Raw genomic sequence first — 21,262 nt, 5'->3', positions numbered from 1 at the left:
ATTATTGTTGTTTGGTGGGCCTGGGCTGGATTCGAACCTACCACCTTAGGTGTATGTGGCTGGTGCCTTAGCCGCTTGAGCCACAGGCACCAAGCCGCTCCTTTCTTCTTGAAATCCTCATCCTTGCTTCTGAGACTCTTCTTTGGCCCCTTGTCAGACTCACTTGGACTACAGCAATGGTCTCCCATGGTTTCCCCTAGCACCAGGCTTGTAATCCTAAATCTTTCTTTCCAATCCCCACCAGAATCAGCCTCCACCATGGAGACCAGCAAGGCTGGACTGATCTTCCTGTAGGAATCCTATTACAATTTCTTCCTGACTGACTACGTCAGTTCCCTGCTTAAAACTTGTCAAGTGGCTTCCAATGACCTTTGGCAGTGGTTGTCAATTTCCTTAGGCCCAAGGACCCCTATTGGTAATAAATGCTCTATAATTTTTCATTTATTCTGCCAAAATGAAACCCATCAGAAATACAGTCAACCTATAAATGTAACTTAAAAATAAAATCAATACAATGCCCTTTTACAATGTAAAAGAGAAGTAAAGATAAAATAATCCAGTGTAAAATAATATTTATTTTAATATTACATATTTAGTACACGACATATTTAGGCACGACACCACCAGAAGACACAATGGTCAGATGCTTGTAGCTACGTGTCGAGCACAGTGACTGTGACAGCTTGTATCCATGACTCAAATCCATGAGCAGTGTTGCTGTCAGTGAGTAATTTTCTAAAATGAAAGAATTCCAGGATATAGTTCACAATGCTATCTTTTTATACTTTAATGTAAACATGAATCACCTAGAGATTTCTTTAAACTGCAGTGATAGGTTATGCATTTTTAACAAGATCCTGGGTAATGTCTGTGCTGCTGGTCCATGGAGCACACATTGAATAGCCAGAGACTGGCTAGAAGGACTTCATTTGTATTAAGAGGCTAATGACATCTAGGGACGGTTCAGTAAAATCTGAAGTCTTGTTCAAAACTTGATCAATTCGAGCTTCCAGTGTGGAGTCATCTATATGTTGGAGTAACTGCTATCCTGGAACATAGCGTGGAGGCCAGCAAGGTTGGGCTCTGAGCCCAGAGCAGGGGCTGGGTAGGTGTGGAGAAAATACTCTCTTTCTCTGTGTAGTCAGTGGCTGACATTGGAATCCTCTTCAATGGATTGTAATAATTTTTAGAGCACAGTGCAGCACAGTGGCTCCTGCTGAACCTAAATTGAGCCTACAGTCCCATGTTGTGCATCTATTCAGGTATTCAGGTGCCTGAGACAGATGCATGAGAAGTGATGATGGAGAGATGGCACTGAATGAGTCCTTCACATCAGGAAGTAATCAGCATTACTCATTTCTTTAAGGAAACCAGAATCACTGTAGCCCAGAAAGACCGGAGGGAATGAAGCGGGGCTGGCTGGCACCTCTAGGATGTGGTGGATGTTGTGAGTATCAGCAGATGGCATTCAAAGAGAGCTTCTGTAAGAGCAGCTGCAGAGTTAGTGGACGCAAAGAAGAGATGGTAGATCCTCCCTGGACATCTACGAAGACAGGCGCATCCTGTGTTGAACGCTAGCAGTACTTTGGGGACATCTTATAGTGAGAGGATGTACACAAATGTGAATGTGACTTCATGTGTAGTCATAGGTTGAAGGAGTCTGGGGACATTGGAGATATATTATTATTTTTTCCTGATTGTCGTCAAATATACCCTTCACTGTTGTTCCCTATACATCATGCCTATGGTCACCATAACACACACATTTAACCCATCTTCATCTCCTTCTAGTTTGATAGCTCTAAAGGTCTAGATGACTCCTATACTTTCTTCCTACGATGTTAAAATTCTCATCTGAAATCATAATTTGTGGTACAGAAAGCAAATCTTTTCTTGACTCTTTGTTCATAGTCAGTTATTCCCTTCTTACACTCTTCAGCCTTTTCTAAAGTCATAATCTCACATTAGAAGGAAAAATGAATCCACCTCTTAAGTCTCCAAGGTTTAATTTTTTTTCCCCAGCAAATGATTGTATATATTTATGGGGTACAATGTGACATTTTGAAATATGTATACAATAGGGGATGATTAAATCAAACTAATTAACAGATCTATCATGTCACCCACTTATCACGAGGCTTCACATTCTCAGAAAAGTTTTTAAAGTTGAAGAGATAACTTCTGAATTTCATTGTTTCATGTTTTACATGTACAAGTGAATGAGCAGAAGCATGGGTGTTAGAATGCTTGATTCAAGGCCAGTTCCCCTTGAATTTTGACTGGGTACTCCAGGAAGATTAGATTTGGTTGTGCCATCGGCTGCCCCATCCTGTGCAATAGCTACTGTACATCTAGCCCAGCCTGGCACTGCACATCTTGCTCTCCGGGGCAGGGGATTCTGCAGCTTCATTGGAAGGTCAGAGTCTACTGTGCCTGGGGAGAGTTTCATTCCTGATGTATAGTTGAGGCACTATAGAGGTTTCTTCTTTTTCTTATTTACGTCAAAGATGAAAGAATTACTAAAGAATTGGCGGTAGCTGTGTAGTTTTTCCTTTTGACACTCATTCAGGAATAGTTTATTCCATTCATCCAAGCACTTTATTTCACCTTCCATAAACCTGATATCTACTCAGAGGTTGGAGAAGTGTTGCCAAAACCTGCCTCTCTGTCAAGGAGACCAGCTTACACCAGCCAACCCTCTGCTTATTCTGAAGTTTGTTCCAAGATTATTCTTAAGTCTGAAATTGAGCTATAGCTCTCTGTTCCTTCCCCAGAAACTCCCAGTATAAGTCTTATGAAAACCTCTTAGAATGCTGTCTTTAAGCTTGTGAAGCAATTTTCATGTCTTCTAAGAGCTCACATGTAATTGGTCTTCATATTAACCAGCTAAACATGAACCTTTTGGACTTGGAGAAGAATGGAAAAGAAAGACTAAGTAAAATGAAAGATGAATTAATATAATTCAATTTATTATACAGAGTCAAAAACGATGCAAGATACCTGAAATATCCAAGCTGAATGATTCGGGGGAACAGAGAAACAAGAATAATTTACTTTTGTAAATTATGCATTAAAACCAATCAGTAGGTTTGGTTTTCATGCATGCTGTTTAAATGATAGTTTTATATCCTCAAGTAAAAGTATTTAGCAATCACAGTTTATCTGATTTCAGTACAATAGAGGAGGGATATGTTTCAAGACCCCCCAGTAGATGCCTAAAACCCCAGCTAGTACTAAATTCTATACACATCGGTTTTTCCTATTGTTTAATTTATAAATTAAGCACAACAAAAGATGAACAAAGAATAAATAACAATAAAATAAAACAATTATAACAATGTACTATGATAAAAGTTTTATGATGAGATCTCACTCTTTCTCTCTCCAGATACCTTACTGCACCATGATCACTCTTCTTGTGATCCACTGATCTAATAACCAAGACAACTACTACTAAGTGACTAACAGGCAGGTCGCATATGCAGTGTGGATGGAGGAATGACTCACCTCCCGGGCAGGGCAGGATTTCATCACATTACTCAGAATGACATGCAGTTTAAAATATGAGTTCATTTCTGGAATTTTCCATTTAATATTTTCTAGTGGTGGTTGACTGCAGGTAACTGAAACTGTGGAAAGTGAATCTGTGGATAAGAGGGGACTACTGTATGAGAAAAAATAGATACGGTGCAAGACATATCTGATATCTACTCAGTTAGTGGTGTATTAGTATCTGAGAGATTGAGAAGAGTACAGATAAAACCCTCAAAGTGGCTTGTTAATCCTAGAAATCTCCTTTGCTAACTCCATTAGTTTGTGAAAGTGAAGGTCTTGATGATGACGCTGGAACGGTGCATGGATCAAACACCAAGGCAAGGTGTTGGACATGTTTACGATGCTTGATTCTTATGAACATTGAGCAATTATTTGTATAATGTTTTATTATTCACTTTTATCTGAAATCTAATCCAACCTTGATGTCCCATTTTTCTTGGGAGCTGTTTCCCAGGATTTAACTATGAAGCTATGAAAAGTTGAATGAAATTCAGGAGCTATTTTCTAAATGGGTACACATATGTGGCTTCTGTCTACCACTATACCAGTTTTTACCTTTTTGAAAATACTAAGAATGTTTTCTAAATTGGAAAAGTACCCCTTCAACAGTGCCTGTAGATATAATCAACATATATAGAGATATGTATATAATATACAGGTGCCAGAAATCTATGCCAAAATGTTATATTTGTATCCTCATCATGAAACTTGAGAAATCTATCCCTCTGAATAGATTTGCTTTCTCGCACTTGCTAACAAAAGCTACTTTTGTATGGACAACGAGGAAAAGTAGCGTCTGTTGTCAAAAGTGATAACAGTCCAATTCTTTACAAAATCCCAGGTTCACCTATAATTGTTCTCTGTGGGAAATTCTTAGGTCTTCATTTGAGCTATGTGAGTATAGTTTTAGTGGCTAGAGTTATCAGAATCAAGGACTCTGCGCCTCATACAAAATATAGTGACCTCCTCCTTTGCTGTTTGCTTCTGTCCTAACTGACACAAGGATCACTGTATTCATGTCCTCTCTACAGCTACAACAACCTGTACAGTCAACCCTTGTACAAGGTACCAGCCCCCTTTCATACAAGACTGCACCTAGGAAAGCCACCTTGGTTGATTTTCAATAACAATCCCCATAAGGTTATGTCACTGAATGTGCAATTAAAATAAAACAATGCAAATTTGCAAATTACTTTAGTGAAGAATAAAAGTCAAATACTAATATTTAGCAAGTTGACATTAATATTTTGTTGCTTTTCAATAACTATAAAAGACCATATTCACATACCTACTTATAATTCTAATCAAAGGGATATACTTGCATATTAAAAATCCAATAGTTTAGCCATGTAACTTTATAATCTTTATTACAAAGTTAGGCATGCCTAACAATAATACTCACTAAAGAAGGATAGCATGTGTACTTTTTCCCATACAGGGAGAGTGTTAGTGTTCATTCTGTTCCTTATTTCCTCTTTAAGCTGAAGTGCTTTCAAAAGGTAATTCAGTAAGGACAGCACCTAAAGCAGAACCCAAGAGAAAGGTTTGCATGCAAGTAATTTATTTTGGAAAGTGACCTTAAGAAAGAAAAATGTAGGGGCTTTGGAAGAGTCAAAGAAGGCAAGAGGGAAAGCCATTCCCAGGATGCATTATTTTGCTGATCATGACTGTGAGCAGTGGGATGTTCAGTCTGTGTTCATTCCCACATGCATCAGAATGAATAGGGTTTTGCAAATGTATTACATGGGGAGATGGAGGACAGAGAAGCCCCCGGTTGCAACAACAGCAGCTGTAGTTCAGCGGTAAGAGGTACTTAAAAAGGTGTTCAAATATCAGGAAAAGGCAAATCAAAACCACTATGAGATACCACTTCACACCTGAAAAGATGGCTTCTCAAAAAGAGATGGCTTCTCATCTTCAAAAAGATGAGCTTACAAGTGTTGGTGAGGATGTGGAGAAAAGAGAACACTTGCACTTTTTAGATGGGAATGCAATTTGGTACAGCCATTATGGAAAACAGTATGGAGGCTCCTCAAAATATTAAAAATAGAACTACCTAGCAATTGCCCAGCAATTCCTCTTTGAGGTATGGAAATGACATCAGCACCATGAACAGTTATTTGTAGTCCCATGCTTATTGCACCATTATTCACAATAGCCAAGACATGGGGACAACCTACCTATCCTTGGATGAATGGATAAGGAAATTGTGGTGTATATACATACAATGGAATAGTATTCATTATTCGTCATGAAAGAAGGAACTTTTGCCGTGTAACAACATGGATAAAGCTTCTGGGCCTTATGCTAAGTAAATAATTCAGATAGAGAAAGACAAATACCGCATGATCTTACTTGCATGTGGAATGTAAAAAAGTGGAATTCATAGAATCCGTGAGTAGAATGATGGGTACCAGGGACAAGAGGACATGAGGGAAAGGAGAGATTTAGGTCAAAAGGTACATACTTGCAGTTATAAGATGAATAAGTTCAGGGGGTCTGCTATACAGCATGCTCCATAGTCAACAGTACTGAACTATATTTTTGGAACGTGCTTAAATGTTAAACAGAAAGGGCAGCTAGGTAAGGTGATAGATGTGTTAACTAACAAGATTGTGGTAATCATTTCACAAAGTATATAACTATAAAATCACCACATTGTACATCTTAAATTAATACAATTTTATTTGTCAATTATACCTCAATAAAACTGGAAAATTTAAAAAATGTTAACCAAGCAAATGTGAGGTGGGACAGAAAGATGTCTGATAAATCAGCTAATAAAAAATAGGGAAGCAAAAATGATTTAGAAGAGGCCAGGCAAATTAAAACCACAGTAAGATATACTGTATTCTGTAAGAATTGCCTAAATACCCCCTCTTTCCAAAAAACTAACTCTCCCCAATCTGACTATATCAATTGCTGGTAAAGAAGTGAAGCAATTTAACTCTTATGGAAATGCAGAATGATATAGCCATTTTGGAAAAGAACTTTGGCAGCTTCTTACAAAGTTAAACATATTCTTACCATATTACCCACTAATGCTACTGAGCATTTAGCCAGGTGAAATAAAACTTAGTTTACACAAAAAAAACTGCATATGAATGTGTATAGTAAATTAATTGGTAATCACCAAAACCTAGAAACAACCCAAATGTCCTGCAACGAATTGATCGGTATTTACCAATTAATCTGCTGTACACCTCTGAAATGGAATACTTCTTAAAGTATTCAAAGGAATCAACTATTGATCCATGCAACAGTGTGAATGAATCTCAGGTGCATTATGCTAACTGGAAGAAGTCAAACCCAAAAGACTACTACAGACTGCATAATTCCTTATATAACTCTAGGAAAGGCAAAATGAAAGGGCGAAAGCCATTGCATTGTGAATGAGGCACTGACTAGTCTGGGAGAAAAGGCAGATTATGAGAATTTTTTCAGCTAAAGCTGAAAGTTTGATATTTATATGAAAGCAAAATTAAGTTATTTTAGAGATCAATGAAGATCTCTAATCTATCTGTTTTCCTATTGTTAATACTTCATTATATATTGGGGAAAATGGCATACTCACTTATCTCCTATTTAGTGCTACTTTGTATGAGGATAGATATAAAAAGCTGAGTTACACATAGTCCTTGCTCTTAAAGAACTCTATTATCTCAGAGGGGAGGCAACTTTAAAATAAATAATTTTTTAAGACAGAGTCTCACCCTGTCACCCAAGCTAGAGTGTGCTGTGGCATCAGCCTAGCTCCCAGAAACCTCAAACTCCTGGGTTCAAGCGATCCTGCTGCCTCAGCCTTCTGTGTAGCTGTACTACAGCTGCCCACAACCACACCCAACTAATTATTTCCTGTTTTTAGTAGAGATAGTGTCTCCTGAGCTCAAGGGATCCTCCCACCTTGACCTTCCGGAGTGTTGTTAGGATTATAGGCATAAGCCACCACACACAGCATAAAGCAAGTAATTTCAAATCAGTATGATTAATTCTATAAGAAGTATATATCCTAAATATGGTGATAACACCAAGGACAAAATGATTATCTTGGCTTAGCTGGATCTGGGAAGGATTTACAGAGGAAAAGATGCTTGAACTGAGTCTGAAAGGTGATAACAATTTGTTATTAAAATGAGGTGTGGGTGGTGGCTGTGGCTCAAAGGAGTAGGGCGCTGCCCCATATACTGGAGGTGGCAGGTTCAAACCCGGTCCCGGCCAAAAAAAAAGTGCCAAAAACAAAACAAAACAAACAAAAAGAAAGGTAGGTAGGTGTGGCAGGGCATTCTGAAAGTAGGGGAAAAGATCCAAAATCATGAAGGCTGAAAACAGCATGGCGGCTTTGAAGTTTGGTGTGGGTGGAACATGGCTTGCATGCCAGGAGAAGAAAGGGATATTCTTTGACAGATAGTAGAGAACCTGGTACATCATACTAAGAGTTGGAGTTGTATCCAGTAGAAGAGAGGTTGAAAATTGATAGCCTGAATATTAAACTAAGGCTTCATGTGTTTGTTTTAAAGAATGTGGGTGTATTTTCAATGTTACATTTTGAAAATTGTACCTATAAATTCGGACTTCTAGCTCCGCTTGAAAAATTGGAACATCTGGTACCCCAGGCCTACATTCATTCCTATTGGCAATAAATAGCTGGCTAAAGACAAAAGTTGCTGCCTCCCTTGGGTGCTTTTGGGTGGAGTGTGTGCCTCTCCAGCTGGGGACACTCACATCTACCACCCATTGCCTTATACCCAGCCCCTTTTGGTCATTTTTGAAACCTCCCTTTCCTTAGCAGATATTTGAGCTTGTGCCTCTGCTGTAGACAGTAGGGAGCCATCGAAAAACTTGAGACAGGGGAATAATACAATCAGATTTTCATTATAAAAGGATTAGTCAGGCATGAATGTGGAAGACAGATTGACAAGAGATACATCTGAAAACGGGGAGCCAGTTAGAAAATAATTGTCAAGTCTAGGAAAGAGATGGTGAAAATTTAGCTGAATTTAGCATCTTTAGGGCTGGAAGTGAGATAACAGAGCCCTGATATTTTAAGGAGGATTTGGTGACAGAATGTGAAGGGTAATGGAAACAAAGGAGTCCAGAGTGGCTCTTGGCTTGGGCAGCTAGGTCGCTGTGATGCCCTCAATCTAGACAGGGAATTTCTAAGGGAAGGATAGTGATTCTGTTGCTTTTAGAGGTTTATTGGCTATGCAAGAGGCAGTGGAATATGCAGACCTAGAGCCATGGATTTGGGAGCTGAGAGCACATTCATGGTATGGAAATCCTATTGGGTTGAATGAAAAAGAAAAGACCCAAAAAGAAACCCCTGGGAAGCCCAGAGGGTACATAGAGGATGTGAGTCCAGCTAGTCAATGGAGATGTATAATCAGTGTCACTAATTCTGACATGTTACTAACTGTTTAAAATATGCTTTTATTTAATTATAAGTCAGAGACATTTTCTTATTAATTTCATAGAATAAGCTTTAATTTAAATACTAATGACAATATTATCTGAGGATTAGAACCTCCCCTCATGTGATCCATGGGATGAATACGACAAGAGGGCTCACACATATGGAAAAACTAGAATGCCCTCTCACTGGACTCCTATGAAAACACAAAGTAATTTTAAATGTTAAAAAAAAAAAGCAAAACCTAAGACATTTGCATATGATGATATATAGAATTATTGGCTGGTTGCATTAGCTCTGTTATGACAGATAGCATCTTTTTTCTAGCTGAGAGTAATTATCCGTAGGCAGGAAATGTGCAACAGAACATAGACTTGAAAGACCAAATTCAAATTTCTAAATCTCCCAGCGTAAGTGGCAATTAGATTCACACCATCATGCTTTATATGTTCTATTTAATACATTTTTATGGATTAGGATAGAGTTGTCTCCTTGGCTGAATAGTATAGAATTTTACGTGAGGGGTCATAGCTATTCTTCTGAGAAACGTATGCAGAATAAGTAATTAGAAGATTGGGGAAGTTGGAGGGATGTATAAATGAGCTTCAGTGGAGTTGTCATTTAAGTAGTAAAGCCAGCTAAATCTTGAACATAAAGCAAATGAATTCAAAATAATGCACATTGTTCTTGTGTTTATCTACTCAGAACATTCCTTTCAGAGGTTTACTAACACTTTATGGAAAAGAATAAGGTTTCCATTTCTGTGAACATATTGTAATATTAGTATAGTTTCCGACTTCTTAGTAGTTATTTGGAAAAAGTTCAAGAAGACAGAATTTATCATCCTGTGAGTGTTCAGGGAATTGATAAGTATCACTTCCATTTGGCATTTTTGGGGATAATTTGGGGATGCCCCTGTGCATGGATGTGATGGCCCCTTAATTTTGCATCTTACCCTTTGTCTCCTCTTCCTCCTTCTTCTCCCCCCGCCCCCGGTATATTCTGACTGTTCTTTCTAGAGGAAGGCATTCAGACAATAAAACATAGATCAGCATGCACTATATTTAGTTTGAAATATTTATTGCCGAATAGCATCTCAAGTGAAGGGGGCTCTGTAGATGATAATAGAAGTCAATTTCTTTTCTGATTTCCCCAGTTAATCTTCTTGTGATCCCTATTTGAATTCCCTTCCTGGCCCTCTGTGTAGGTAAAACATGAAATTCTCATGTGAAGAGATTAATAATACTGCTAAGTTCTTTAAAATATCTTGGTTGGTTCCGTGCTGTATCTAGAAAAAACTGATCTGAGTCAAGGGGGAAAGGTATTCTCATTGAAGATTTCCTGTTTGGGTCTTACAGTTAGGAAATCCATAAACTGTAATCACTTTTATCACACTCTATAAACACTTTGCTTAATTTTTGTTCTCAGCAGTGGTCTCAATTTCTTAGCTCCAAAATAGTCTTATTCTCATAAAAAAGTGTTATAGTGGTTACTTATCTTTGAGTAGTTCTCTCGAGGGTTCTGTTCATTAAAATAATAACTGTAAGGGAAGTATCTGCACTTTGAGTTATATGGTTACGTTATTGTAAACCTGTGAGTTTAAGAATAGTTTACTAATGCTTATTTACCTCGTATAATATACATCTCTCACCTTCTCCCACTAGACATCATAATCCCCTAATTACAGGAAAGGGTTTTAGGCAAGACCTTTTCTTCTCTGTAATCCATTTCACTTGCATTAATTGGGAAAATGCCTTGATAAGAAATCTCAGAATTGCAGATTCAAAGGAGTATCATTTCTGGAGTTGAGTAGCTTTATGGGAAATCCTTTATATTAAAACCAAACTTAGGGCTAAGCCAAAAGTTGTCTCAACTTTTTAAAGGGATGTGGTAAGATCACAGATAATCATTAAGAATGAGTTTTACTGAGTATCTTCTAAGAATTCGGCATTGTGACAGATTTTACAGATTACAAAAATTATAGGGGCGGTGCCTGTGGCTCAATGGGTAGGGTGCTGGCTCCATATACTGAGGGTGGTGGGTTCAAACCCGGCCCTTGCCAAACTGCAACAAAAAATAGCCGGGTATTGTGGTGGGCGCCTGTGGTCCCAGCTACTCAGGAGGCTGAGGCAAGAGAATTGCCTAAGCCCAGGAGTTAGAGGTTGCTGTGAGCTGTGATGCCAGGGCACTCTACTGAGGGTGACAAAGTGAGACTCTGTCTCTAAAAAACAAAACAAAACAAAACAAAAAATTACATAAGCATTAATCTCAGAATACATGGAGCACATGCTCTAATTGAGAAGTGGAACATGTGTGTGAACTAGTTAGTAAACATTTTTATATAAGATAATAAAGTGCTAAATATATCTTTAATCCTGCCTTTATTATATGCCAGGCATTGTGATAGTTTCTGTGGGAGATAAAAAGGGAGATTAAATAAGTGACCTCTATTCGTTGGGGAAGATAGGCAAGCCTAACCCTTCTCGAGGCTTCCATTCTTAGAGCACATATCATAGAGTCTTAGGATACTTTGAACTGTTCTGTTCTCTTACAGTTTAAATCCTCACTTGTGAATCATTCAGAGTTGAATTCTGGTCCCATAGGCTGTGAAACCTATATAACTTTAGCTTACCTTGTTGATAAAAGGCCAGAGAGACAGAGAGAGTGAGAAGATAGGTGGACAAAGTATGGTCTGTGTAAGGAAATCGTCAGGCTAGAGTTTCCTATGGAAGTTATCAAACCCTAGCAGTGACGTGCTAGAAGGTAGTCATCTGTCCATGAGGTGTAGAGATGAGATAAATACATGATCGCCAAACTGAATTTCAGATACTCATCCTTTCACCCAAGAAATATGCAGTGAGCTTTGCATGAGGTACTCTTCCAGGAGTAGGCTTAGAGCAGTGAATTAGGAAAGTCCCTGCCATCGTGGAGCACCTAGTCCAGTGAGAAATACAGACAAGAAAATAAGTCAACTGATTAACAATGTAATTCACATAGTGAAAAGTAAGATGAAAATAGAGCAAGATAAGTGATCCAAGAGTGACCGGAGGGGTGTATTTTAGACTCTATTCATGGACATGGGTTGGAGACAGGATAGACAGATGTACGAAGTCATTAGGAAGGGCACTGGATGACCTTGAAGGGGTGAAGAGCAGGAGTGAGAACCTTAAAGGCCTGGGGCACAGAGAAGGGTGGGTGTGCTGGAGTGGGGAGGAGAGGAAGAGGCAGAGGAAGGAGAGAAAAGTCTGGGGAGTCACAGGAAATAAATTTATGCATGTGGGGTCAAGTCCAAATATGCCTCAAGAGATTGAGTCTTCCCTTTCAACAAAGTGCTATCCAAATAAATAAATAGCTATAAAGCCACTTGAAATGGAGACCAAAAAGCACTACTATTAAAGTCTTGAGTAGGGAACCTAACATGTGTGAAAATTAACCCGGTAGGTATGTGTGTACAGCAGGATGGACTGAGCCATAGAGGCAAGGAAGTCAGCCAAGGCAGCTAGAAAGCAACTGCAGTAACCCAGGGCATAAATAATATTCACAGATCACGTCTGCTTTCTTATCTCATTTATTCATGCTCTCAGTCAGTCAGTCATGTCTATTCAGTATCTATAGATGTCAGGTGGTGTACAAAGTACTCGAGACATGCTTCTGAGTCAATCAGATATGGTCTCTGTCCTCTGAGAGCATGGTCTAGTGCAGAAAGAGGCACTGGTCAAGTTATTACAAGACTGAATGTCTAATTTCAAGCTATTTAAGTACCTTGAAGGAAAAGTAAACAGTGTTATGGAAGCATGTAACTAAAGGGGCTTAATCTCCTGTAGCGGTAGGTAAGGCTTTCCTGATAGATGGACAGCTGAAATTGGGACTGAATAAGTATTGATAAGACAAAGGGGTAGGAGAGGAAGATAGAGGGGAACACATTCCAAGCCAAAAAAACAGCACGTACATCTGCATAGCTGGAGGGAGGATGGCCTGTTCAGATGGCCACTATGACTGGTTCCCAAAGGTGAATTAGTAATCAGCGTGACATTCTGAGTTGGGGCTGCAGACAGACAGAGGCAGGATCTAACCCAGGGAGGTTTATAGGCTGTAGCTGGGAGTTTAGACGTCATCCCAAGATAAGGGAAATCACTGAAAGATGTCAGACAGAGCGATGAGGGTATGGGCAGGGAAGAAGATATGATCAAATGTGTGTTTTGAAAATAGCCACTCTGGCCTCAGTGAATGGGGGAGGGGGCAGCAGTGGATGCAGGGAGGCTTTTGTAGGATGAGAGTGTTGGAGAGAACTGAATGGGCCAAGAGACAATTGGGAGCTATGGTCAGGAGTATAGGCACTGGGACATATGGAGTGTCAGGAACAGACAGTGTCAGATTTATTACCAAATTTCTGGCTTGTGCAAATGATGGTGTTTGCACAGCCACCTTGTAAAGCATGCATTGTTATCTCATTTTACATTAATCTGAGGGTACTGAGTGGTTAAACAACATGCACCAGGGAAGGCCATTCATAAGGCACAGAGGTAGGATTCAAACTCTAGTTGAAAATGTCAAAACCTGGTTTCTCTCATCTCTACTGTGCTTCTAGTTGATTGCAGTAGTAATTAGGGCTATGCCTCAATGATGACAGCAAAAAAGCTTTAGTCTTTTTGTCACAGAGTCATAGAACCTTAGCACTGGGAGGGATTATAGAAAACTTTCTGGTGACCTAAAGACTTGACTTGACTGTGACCTATGGTGTGATATAAAATATATTTCTCACTATATAAAATTTCACTATATAAAATATGGTGAATATAATTTCTCACTATATAAAATATATTTCTGACAAAATAAAAACAAATTTTCTTGAAACAATAGGACTTGTTGATATGATCTCTATTATTTTCTGATCTACTTTTGTGGATGAAAAAATGGTAGTTGCTACCCACAAAATTGATTTCGTGATCCATTCATGATTTACTTGAGAAACCCTGACCTTGATCTAGTTATCTGAATTTTTAGAAGAGGATTTGTGGCTCAGACATGGAAAGTAATTTCCCCAGATTGTGTAGTCAACAGGCAAGTGAGCTCCTGAGACTTAGTCCAGTCCTCTGACTCTCTCTCTATTGTCTTATACAATTTGACTTTGTCAGCTTCATAAATAAAAGTGACCAATAGGTTTGTAAATTTTGTCCTTTAGGAAAAGTAGTTGTTGATAATTTTCTGCCTATTGGCATTTAGTTTGTTTCTTCCTCTAAAAGTTTTGTTTTACACTAGGGTTAGACCCTCCAGGACCCAATTAAATAAAACATTGCAAGATTTTATTTGAAAAGGACATGGAATAGTCAAGATAATAATAGTGCATAATCTTTGAGATTCTGAGAAAAACTAATAAAAAGCCACAGAAAATGGAAAGCAGTTATCGAAGAGGGGTGATAAAAATGCACTCATGAAGTTTCCCAAGAAACTTTGGGACAATTGCAAAACCAAGAGGAAAAAAGAATTTTGGTTTTTTTTGCTAAGCAAAAATGCCAAGTGGAGAATAGAAAGCTTTAATAACATGCAGAATCAGAGGTACTGTATTTTATGAGCAAACTTTAAACATAAATGAACATGTAAGATAAAAAAGCTTAGGTAGGTAATATTGAAAAACAGTAGGACATTTGGAAAAAAATTTAGTGGAGCTGTTAGACTGTTAAAGATTTAATAAAATGAAAATTTGACGTTTACTCAGCTGAACTGAATTTAGAAACTTATAGCAACATTTAGGGGGAAGACAGAGAAAGGAATTTGCTTGTTACATTTTACACGTGTCCTCTAACCTTGATAGAAGTACGGATTGTGGTTGAAAATCCTCACAACGTTTTCCCCATCAGACAAACGAAGGCGAAGCTTAGGAAGTGCTGAAACCGCTAGGATGGAGGAAAGCAAAGATTTGGAGTCCTGTAGTAGAGGAATCAGAAAATGGTAGCATGTCTGGCAGGGAGCCTTTTCTTTCTACAGACCAATCCAGAGGCAAATATTGTCGAGGGAAAACATTGTCAATCTAGCCTCTCAGCATAGCCTTGGAGCCTTATCCACCTCCCATACAAAGCGGCTGCTGCTGTGCTAGCCTAGAAGTAAAACAAGTTCGGTCCCTGCCCTTAAGAAGTTTGCAGTCCATTGGAGGCACAGGCCTTTCCAAATGGTTTGATGCATCTTAGTCTAATAGAAGAGGGACAAGGTGCTAGAGAAGTAGAGAAGAGACCTGGATATGGTGGGGTAGGGACGTTTCCTGGGGTGAATGATATCTAAGCTGAGACTTGATTGAGTAAGTAGAAACTAGGCAGATAAAAGGGGAAGGAGACAGGCTTGCTTGTTTCCAGTATTATTACATCATACCATGTGTTTAATAACTTAATAAAGTCTGGCATACACTAAGCTCTCATAAATGGCAGTTTTAATATTTTATTACTCTAGTCACTGGTCAGACGGTATCTTTTTTTTTTTATTTCCCTTATAAGACAACCACATCACACAACGTTTCCATAAATATGCCGACAGAATATAATATTAATATTTAATTATCTGTTATTATTTAAAAGCCCTACAAAATACTTATGTTTCTGATTGCTATTTTATTTGCTTGCAGTAGAAAATTGCCCAGCATGTCATATGTTGAGCTCTATCTAAATTAGGAAAACATAAAATAGATTCAGAATAATAGAGCTTACATGAACTATAGAGGTCATCTGATTCCATCCCTCCCTTTGTTACGTGAGAAACCAGGGTGAGCTATTTGCTCGAAGTAACAATATTGTTGGTCAGTGGCAGAGAGTGAACTCAAAGCAGATGGTCAACATCCATCTCCTTTACGCCGTGCTGATACCTAGAATAGAACTGTTTTCAAAGCTTTCGACTCTTGTGTATAATTGTATTAATATTGTCTCCTTCATGTTAATTCCAATTATTACCTTTGAAATTTTCATGGGCTTCATTTTTTGTTTTTCTACTACTTAATTCTTTCTGAGGACATGCATGTTTGTTAATTTCACTTGCACGGTCTCACTTTACATTAACAGCAAGGAGCACATGAAATGCTACTACCCATTTCCATTTTAAAGGCTTTCATTTATTATTTGCAGTAGATGAGCATATCTTTAATGTCATTTGTCCTCTGTTAGGTTAAGGTCTCATTCAGAGATTGTACCCTTGGCAGGAATATTAAACAAAGTATGAAATAAAGACCTGGAAAAAAATGCCCTGTAGTTAGCAATCTAAATAATGCTTTCTTCATAAGGCGCCCCTGACTGCACTGTTGGTGATGTTATTTCGTGGTTATTATTGTTACGTGGTTATGTTCACATACTCCATTTAAAGCTATATAATTAGCAAACCCTTTAAAATAAAACTGCTAAAATGTTCTTCTGTGTTTTTCTTCTTTGCTCACTGCTCACTCGGAAGCCTTTTGTGCTTTAGTCTATCCTGCTAATATTGATTTCTTTACCCACCTGCCAGCTTTCTTATTCTTAGGCATCTTGAAAATACCTTAATTGGTTGTCATTCTCTTGGCATGGGAGCCATCCAAATCCCTTGGCTCTCTCTGTGGGGACCCACTGGATAAGGATTTTTTTTCAATTGCACCCTTTTCCCACCGGATTCTTTACCTCACCCATTGTGCTTCCTGAAAAGCTGTTTTCCCCCACTGCTTAGTTACCAATTGCTACTGGGCCTATTTCTCATTGTCATTCTCTCAACTCTAACTTCCAACAACCTGCTCTCCTTTACTCTTTTTTTTTTGGGTGGGGGAGGGTGGTATGGTTATAGTTAGAAAGGATGTGTGAATTACTGACTTCAGGTAAACGTCTTTGGTATCTTTAGTATTCCCATGATTCTAATATTAAGTGGAAGCAATTTAGTTTTTTCAGCATTTCTTTTCTTTTTCTCATTTATTTTTGAGATCTATAAACCATTGGCTTTTGATTGCTGAATCTGCAGCTGTTTCAGGATTCTCTGTTGTGTGCATCCCTTTAAAAAAAACAACATAATTGTATCACCTTTTTTGGAGACCAGAAGAAGCATCATTTACAGAGACTTGCAAATGACAGGGAAGGGTAAATTAGGTAAATCTGTGGGTAAATTGGTTATCCCAGTTTGACTCGTCTGGTTACTTTCTTTCTATATGTGCCTTGGAAATAGAAATCTTCCCTTGTTATAGGTCTTTGCTTCTTTAAATCTTATGACATCATATAGACAAAGGTCATTCAATGATATTGCCCGTAAGTTAGTCTTAAATCAACAGATTAAAAGGCTAGTTCCAAAGCCCAAATTTATTTTCACTGAAATGTATGGAAATAATACTCCGAAGGGCCAAATGTATGTTATTTTTCTTTTTACTAGTTCAATGCATTGCAAATCTTCCTTCCTATTGCCTCAGAACCTTAAACACTACAGTATTTTATTATATAAATCTCTTTGTGTATATATTATGTTTTATGGTTTATATTGTTTAATAACTTTTTTAGTGTGTAAAATTTTAGACATCTACAAAAGTCTATCATCCCTTAACGTCAACAATTACCAGCTCATTAGTTGATTTGTTTTATCAATACTCTTTCCTACTCTCCTATACCCTTGGATAATAGTGAGACTCCCACACGTTATCATTTCATGTGTTAGTATTTAAGTTTGTATCTCTAAAATTAAGGGGACCCTTGAAAGAGCATGAAAACACTATTATCATGCTGAAAACTTCAGTAATATTTCTGAATAGCATCAACTAAACAATCAGTATTGAAATAGCTCTAATTATCTCATAATTTGTTTTGATATTAGTGTATTCAAATAAGAATTCAAATATAATCCAAATATTGCATTTAGTTGCTGTTTCTTAAATCTCTTTTAATTCACAACTGTCCAGTTGTCCTTCTTTCTTATCTCTCGTAATTTGTTAAAGTCTTTTAAGCTTTCCCAAATCTTAATTTGGTGATTGCATCCCCATGTATCATTATATAATGTGTTTTTCTATTGATTAATTTTCCTGTAACCTCATAGGTAGGTTTAGTGATTTGATCAGATTCCATTTTATTTTTTGCAAGAACAGTTGTCATATACTTCTACCAGGAGGCCAAATGCCTGCTTGTTCTAAGATTATTCAGTGTGTTCGATTGTTGCTATACTGATTCATTCTTCATAAAATTTTAATAAATTATTAGTGTAAAGTTTTTAGTATCCATTGATGATCATTAACTAGAATTCATTATTATTGCAAAATATGGTATATTCTAATAGCAACTTTTTTATTTGTTAGATTTCATTAAGAATATTTATTTTGATGAATTAAATAAAACTTAATTATCACGCATCTATGTAAGGGGAATCTGAGAGCATACCAAGTGAAATAGTTTGAACCACTCTAGGAAGCTAAGAATAGGAATGGCCCAGGCACAAACTTACCTAGAGATTACATATTAGTCAGGTTAAAGTTGGGCGAAGTTTGCTAGTGACAAAGCTAAGTTATTTAAATTCGATATTGATCAACTGACATTATGATTGTAAAGTTTCTGGTCTTATTCTAAAGACATTTGGTAAAAAGATTCTGAATGGACTAGAGAACTACGACCAAGTTCAATGATTTGGAATTTGATTTGCATAAATAAAAACTCATCTGAATCTAAGAAATGTATGATGTTCCAAGTCAGATGCAAAATGTAAAAAACAGTCATGTTGATGTATAAATAGATGAATAAAAAAATTCAAACTATCGAGAGACTTGTAGTTCCACAGATGAAACCAGGATATTTGAACAGAGAAGGCAGATGTACAGGGCATGATGTGAAGTTGTGGCAAAATTAAAGTTGTGGGTTTTAATTTTGAAAATGTTGGATTTTAAGCACACATACAAATAGCCAAGTCTTAATATAAGATGGTATTGAAGACAAAAAGGTATATTGATAATGTAAATTTTGCAGTCAGATACATAGAAGTGTTGAACTCATAGAAAAGGATGAGCACATCAAATAAATGAACAGAGAAAGAGAGAGGCTGGAGATCAAAGAAAGGATAAAGTAGGTTTGGGGATGTTGGGTGGATACAGGAAGCAGGAAGAAAAGAAGCAAGCAGGATCCCTCAGGGGAGAAGCAGGGAGAGCAATGTCCCAGCCTGGAAAGCAGGGAGTTTTAAGCAGTTAGGGGGTCTGCTATCACTGTCAGATCAAGGAGTGGGGGACAGAGAACTATCTTTTAGGTATTTAGGGGGAGATCACTGGCAGTGCTCAGAGGGACATTTCACTTTAACTGTAGCAAGTTGCAGATGGAAAATAAAGTACAGAAAGGAATGGTTTGGAAGCAGGTCAAGACAGAAGCACAAATGAAATATTCTAGGAATGGGGATCTAAAGAAGAAGGTAAACGTGATGGCTAGGATAAGCAGCTGGTGGGCTAAACTGAACTCTATTTGAAAACCAGGAGTAGGAATTTCCTGGGTTATTTTGATAAATAGTGTAAAAGGTATTTTTAGAAAATGAAAATTTTTGCAAAGAGAGTTTATTTACTTTAATCATATTTCTAAAACATTATTTTATTCATCTAATTTTCATTTTCTATACTACCATTACTGAGTGATACTTTCACCAAATACATAAGAAATGAGATCTTTAATTGGGAATGCTAGTTTTTCCTTTGATAAAAAGAATTTTGCATTTTCCTGCTGGCTGCTTCCTTAGCCAAAGGTGTACATGGATCAAGGAAGTGTTTGTTTTTATTTTGTTAGTTTCTTGGGTTTCCTGCTTACAAGGATAGTGCATGTTTATTAAAAAAATGTCACCAAGCCCGGAAAGGTTTAAGGAATAAATGTTTTAAATCCTATGATATGAGGCTATTCAGAGGTAACCAATATTGTTGTTTTGGCAAACCTCTTTCCAAATCTCTTTCTATACATAGATACATGGGTGATATTTTATATTAATGAGATCACACTATAAATATGGGTTTTCATCTGCTTTTTTACGTCCAATGATATGTTGTGGATTTTTTATATGTTAATGAATATGGAGATAGAACATTCTTTTTCAATGGCAGATTGAATGAAAAAGGCACCAAAATTGATTTAAGTCATCTCCTACTGCCAGATTTAGACTTTCCAGCTTGTCTGTTTTAAGCAGCACTGCAGTGCACATTCCGGTGGGTACATTGTTTTCTGCACACTTATCCAGCTGATTGTCTTCTTTGGATAATTTTACGTAAGTAGTGTTGGGGGTCAAAACTATGTGCATTTTATATCATGATAATATTTACATATTATGCAGTACTCTCTGAAAGAGCTGTCTCAAGTATACTTCTACCAATAACACGTATCCGTACCGAGAAAGTTTTTTAAATGTCTTAAAATGTTTATTCATTTTCATTCAGGCCCATTTTCCATACTTGTAAAATAAGGAGGAAATATACCATTGGTTCTTAAATTTTTTAGGGTCTTAGAGGTATTAGAGAATTTTTGAAAGTTATATAGCCTACTTTCCAGAAAAATACAAATGTGCAAAAACACAGAATTTTTTTCGTATTATTTATAGGAATTCACAGATTCTTTAAAGTCAAATCCCAGACTCCTTAGAGAACTTCACTCTGTCGACCCAGGTGAAGAATCTCTGAATGAGGTGATTTTAAAGATGCTTTTTGTTTTTAACACTAACTCACAACTTGCACACATATATCACATATTTACATGCACACAGAATTTAAATATGTATTTGGGCAAAATTTGACGTCTGCTTGATTTAAAACCTATCCTCAATATGTCCCATGAAATCAGTTGCGTATGCATAGTTATGGGAATGAAAATTTTCAATTTATTTCAGGTTTTTCAATGGCGAGCCCATCAAGAAGAGGTGGCAAGACTGGAAATGGAAATTTCTGCCAGAAGAAGAAAAAAGGAAGAGGAAAAAAAGAAACTGTGGAAAGAGAAGGAAATGTTGCAAAGAGAGGAAAAGAAAAAAAAGGTATAAAATCTATTGTGAATGAATGTTTAATGGCCCAGTTGAGCTTTAATTGATGTTGGTGTTTGGCATGGAATTCTCATAGGTAGTTCTGAGAAAATGCATGAGGATATTGTGGATTCTTGCTTCAGTTTATTTAAACTTCAAAGATTGGTTGACATGGAGGAGAACCCACTTTGTTGACCCACATGAATATAGCGACCTGTGATTGGAAGAGACGCTGCAGGTTAAAAAAAGAAAAAGACAAAGTTTGTGACAATTACTAGAAGGTTCTGAGATAGCATTTTGGTCAATGATAAATGATTACCAAAAATGTCCTTGTTGGTGGAATGTATTACACTAGTGATA

General features: G+C 37.4%; 1 protein-coding gene across 1 annotated transcript in view; it reads left to right on the top strand.

Annotated features, from left to right (window-relative positions):
* CCDC148 (coiled-coil domain containing 148) overlaps positions 1-21,262 on the top strand; it is a 242,673-nt gene that overhangs the window by 148,722 nt on the left and 72,689 nt on the right. The window contains exon 10 of the mRNA XM_003795962.3: positions 20,777-20,917. Within this exon, the coding sequence (XP_003796010.1) occupies positions 20,777-20,917 (141 nt within the window). The remainder of the gene's footprint in view (positions 1-20,776; positions 20,918-21,262) is intronic.

This window comes from Otolemur garnettii, unplaced genomic scaffold, assembly GCF_000181295.1.
Source record: "Otolemur garnettii isolate 467f Iridium unplaced genomic scaffold, OtoGar3 scaffold00098, whole genome shotgun sequence".
NCBI classification, from domain to species: Eukaryota; Metazoa; Chordata; class Mammalia; order Primates; family Galagidae; genus Otolemur; species Otolemur garnettii.
This window is presented reverse-complemented; position numbering and strand designations above follow the sequence as displayed.